Source organism: Buceros rhinoceros, unplaced genomic scaffold (assembly GCF_000710305.1).
Source record: "Buceros rhinoceros silvestris isolate BGI_N320 unplaced genomic scaffold, ASM71030v1 scaffold9117, whole genome shotgun sequence".
Taxonomy (NCBI): Eukaryota; Metazoa; Chordata; class Aves; order Bucerotiformes; family Bucerotidae; genus Buceros; species Buceros rhinoceros.
Genome location: NW_010420392.1, coordinates 13,823 through 18,061, shown reverse-complemented (window position 1 = coordinate 18,061; position 4,239 = coordinate 13,823). Strand labels below are relative to the sequence as shown.

Genomic DNA, 4,239 nt, shown 5'->3' with positions numbered 1-4,239 from the left:
CGCATTGCAGAGCTGGGGCGCCCAGTCCTGGGGGAGCACACCAAGCTCGAAGTCATCATTGAGGAATCCTATGAGTTCAAGGTACTGTCCACATCCCCTGTCCCCGTTCTTCTTCCCTTCAGCTAGGGACTCTCACTGGCACAGCACTGGCAAGCCCGTGTTGATGGTATTGCAGCAAAGCGAGGCAGCTCCTGGCATTACAAGGTCTCAGAACAGGACCAAGGGACACTCTGAGAGGTGTCTGAGCTAAGGCATGATGAAAGGGTGAGGGTCACTCACGTGAGGTGACACTCTGCATCCTCTCTCTGTCCAGTATGGTCCTCATGACAGTCATGGTCCTCCCTGGGAGATGATCCCAGACTTGCTGTCCTGCTCACAGACTGTTTGTGGTAGTTATTGGTATACGAGTACATCAATCTGGTGAGCCTAAGAGCTGACTGGGCTCCAAAATGCTGCAGGTTGCTTTAAAACATAACCTTGTTCTCCAGGTGATGTGCTACATCCAAGTCCTGCTTGGAGGTGGTCTCAAGTGAGCTCCAAGCCTGAGACTCCCAGCACAAAGGGCTGACACCCTCAACACAAGTAATGGTTGTGAAGCTAAGCTGCCATGAATGCACGTGCCAGACCGTGAGCTGCAAAACTGCAATTTCATTATCTTTTCCCGTTTTTTGTAGTATAAAACAATAACAGACCACCCCCCCGCCTGTGTCGCAGCAGTTTTGCTGCCCATGGTGCATGGGCATGTCAGTGTGTGTCTGAGGCAGCTGCCACAGCACCTTTGCTGCAGGTATTGAGCTCTGGTTCCTGAGCAGCATAGACAGGTAGAGCCCCGTTCTGCAAACGGGCCTTGATCTAGTCCCAGTTGGTGCTTTGAAGCAGCCCAGTAAAAAATCTTCCCAAGGCATCGGGCACAACAAGAGCTGTTGCACCTCAGCACTGTTTGTGGCTAAACCTCTGCTGAGATGGTTCAAACTCCCATCAGGAGCACATTTCAAAAGGTCTTTCTGAGCGGCAGCAAGGGAACTGCAAGTACTTCCATTTGCTGCCAGTGCTGGGGCTCTTGGCCTGAGCCGAGAATCTGCTCCCCAGTTTCCCTAAGTGCATGGCTGCGAGCTCTAGCGCTGGTGGGTTTTAGCCCAGCAGCCCCAGCCCAACAGCCCCTAATTCTCCCCTCTGTGTCTCCACCCACAGAACACAGTGGATAAGCTCATTAAGAAGACAAACCTGGCCCTGGTGGTTGGCACGAACAGCTGGAGGGAGCAGTTTATTGAGGCCATTACTGTCAGCGCGGGTGAGTTTGGACCACAGCTCCGGGTGAATTATGATCCCCCACGCCTGTGCCTCGGCTTGACTGTGTCAGTAGCACAGACCATAGCGGAGCAGCGGGAGGCAAAACAGGTGGCAGGGTTATTTCCAGTGTCTGCATAGATACGACAGCTGATTAAACCCTTTCGTGAGAGCACCCTGTCTGAGCGCTCCTGCACTAAGCGGGGCTGTAGCACCTGGCAGAGAAACACCCTGGCTGTTACCAGATGGCGGAGGGGAAAAGTCATTTCAGCCAGAGCCACAGTGTTTAAGTTCAGAGAAGCAGAGATGATGCTGGTGTGAAGCAGCAGCGCTCGCCATCCCTGGTGCTCCCCGGTACTGCTGCAGTGAGGGCAGTGAGGCAGCGAGGGTGCCAGGACCTGAAGACAGCCACTGAGTCCCGCTCTGTGGGTCAGATTTCCCTTGACCCTCTGCCTTCAGGAATCCCTGCTGCTCCAGCCAGCTGTGGCTGGAGGCTGTGGTTCGGCAGCCCAACAGCTGCAGCAGCACGTGGTATCTGTGGCCATACCTGACCGTACCTCCTCTCTCTTGGAGAGCTGCCTTTCCCTCAGAAATGCCTGTCACGCTGTTCTCACGGGTGCCAGCACCACGGGTACCGGTATGCCCAGTCCAGGACATTTTAGCATTCCCAGATCCATGGAAGATGAAGAAAAGGTCTTCTTCAGATGTGCAAGTTAAAATGCCTTAAACACTGGAGTGTGAGTCTGAGTTTTTCCCTGCAGCCCCGAGCGAAGAGACCTTAGCACCCCGTTTCCCACTCAGCGAGCAGCTGGTGGCGGTGTTGGCTGAGCGACGGAGCAGCAGGCGGCTGGGTCTGTGCAAGGGCAGCGCAGGTGCAGGCAAGACAGTACCATGCTGTGCCGTGCCATCCCTTGCTGTCTGTGGGCTGAGCTGGAGCCTTTCACCCACTGCTGCCCACTGCTACCAAACGGCCCAGGAGGGTTCTTCTACAGCAAGAACATCCTGGCCATTGTGAACCTCTTCCCAAATGCATTCCTGGGTCACCGTCCGACCTCACTCTGCATTTCAAGTCACCTTCGCAAGATCCAGCTAGCGCTTGCAAAGAGAAACGTTACTGCTACTTAACAAAATGATAGAAGGATCTGGATGAGTGTTATGACAGTGGCACACGTGTTCATTTTTCAGAGCGTTTTATCATCTCCGTAAAGAATTAGATCTATGACAGTCCTGCTGCCATGCAGCTTGGGAGAGGATTAAAATACCTGCTGCAAAATTACAGCCTGAGCGCAGTGGTGTATCCTGCCGGTACCAGCCTTTGTGCAACAAGCAAAATCCAGGCCAGCATAGGCTTCCCAGGCTGAAAACCTGCTCCTTGTCTTCGTGACAACGCACAGAAATAGGGTATTTATAGCTGCCCAAACAATAACACCATGTTGCTGACGAGCTACTGCTTCTGCCGTACAGATTTTGAAGCTTTAAAGCCAAGAAATGCATGATTTTACATCAAGCTATTGCAGAAACATCAAGTTTCCTGCTGCCTCTATCTTATGTGTTGGTCTTGATCTGCAAAGGTGCTTTGAAGACAAATAATAGCTTCAGCTCCAGCCGGCGTTAAGGCCGGTTGTTTCCCAAGTCTTCTGGGGAGAGGGCTCCTGAGCGGGGGCTGAGTCCCAGAAAGCATCTGGAGGTTCAGCTCAGGCAGAGGTGCTGGCGTGAGGCTCTGCATTTTCTGAACTGCGGGGTTTTGTTCAAGACTAAGGCCCTTGGAGGGTCTCTCTGTGCCATAGGAAGGGGCCAGGAAAGGCCATCGAGGTCCTCTGATGTTGGCCCAGAAAATAAGATATTTGAAAGTCAAGGTCTCCCAGGGCCCAAATGATGAGAGATGGCGTTTGGGAGCTGCAGTATGCACAGGAGCTTTGACCAACCTCCCCCAGGGGGGTGAGTCTAATCAGGCACTGGTGTTTTTCTCCAGGGGAAGACGATGATGACGATGAATGTGGGGAGGAAAAGCTGCCCTCCTGCTTTGACTACGTGATGCACTTTCTAACCGTCTTCTGGAAGGTCCTTTTTGCCTTTGTGCCTCCGACAGACTACTGGAACGGCTGGGCTTGCTTTGTCGTCTCCATCCTCATGATTGGCCTCCTGACAGCTTTCATTGGCGACCTGGCATCCCACTTCGGCTGCACCATTGGCTTGAAAGACTCAGTCACCGCAGTCGTGTTCGTTGCACTAGGGACATCGGTGCCAGGTAAGGACCACGGCAGGATTTGTTGTAAAGGTCCATCTCATTCCCCAAGCGATGCCATCGACATTCGTCCCCAGGCTGCCTGGTGCTGTCCCTCCTTACCTAGCTGTTTCCTGAGGGTTTCTCTCTGCCCTCCCTTTGCAGACACGTTTGCCAGCAAAGTAGCAGCGACGCAGGACCAGTACGCAGATGCCTCCATCGGGAATGTCACTGGGAGCAATGCTGTGAACGTTTTCCTGGGCATCGGGGTAGCCTGGTCGATCGCAGCCATCTACCACGCAGCGCACGGACAAGCCTTCCAAGTCTCGCCCGGCACCCTGGCCTTCTCCGTCACCCTCTTCACCATTTTTGCTTTTATCAATGTGGGCGTGCTGCTCTACCGGCGGAGACCTGAGATTGGAGGTGAGCTGGGCGGGCCGCGGACTTCCAAGCTGCTCACATCCTCACTCTTTATCCTCCTCTGGCTGTTGTACATATTCTTCTCATCTCTGGAAGACTACTGCCACATAAAGGGCTTCTAAAGGGACAATCAGAGGTAGTCACTATATATATCTATATGTATCTATATAGAGTGATATATAGGTATAGATATAGATATAATGCTGTGTATAATGAACAGAGAAAGAATAAAAGAGATTTGCCATGTTCACACACCTGCTGACGGAAAGCGGCTTTGGAGCATCCTTTGAACTAGGCAGGACCCCAAA

General features: G+C 52.8%; 1 protein-coding gene across 1 annotated transcript in view; it reads left to right on the top strand.

Moving 5' to 3' along the window:
* LOC104496215 (sodium/calcium exchanger 1-like) overlaps positions 1–4,185 on the top strand; it is a gene marked incomplete at its 5' end in the record, with an annotated part of 10,176 nt that extends 5,991 nt beyond the window's left edge. Inside the window, 4 exons of the mRNA XM_010139296.1 lie at positions 1–81; positions 1,192–1,291; positions 3,260–3,535; positions 3,677–4,185. Of these exons, the coding sequence (XP_010137598.1) occupies positions 1–81; positions 1,192–1,291; positions 3,260–3,535; positions 3,677–4,053 (834 nt within the window). The remainder of the gene's footprint in view (positions 82–1,191; positions 1,292–3,259; positions 3,536–3,676) is intronic.
* Positions 4,186–4,239: the final 54 nt, after the last annotated feature.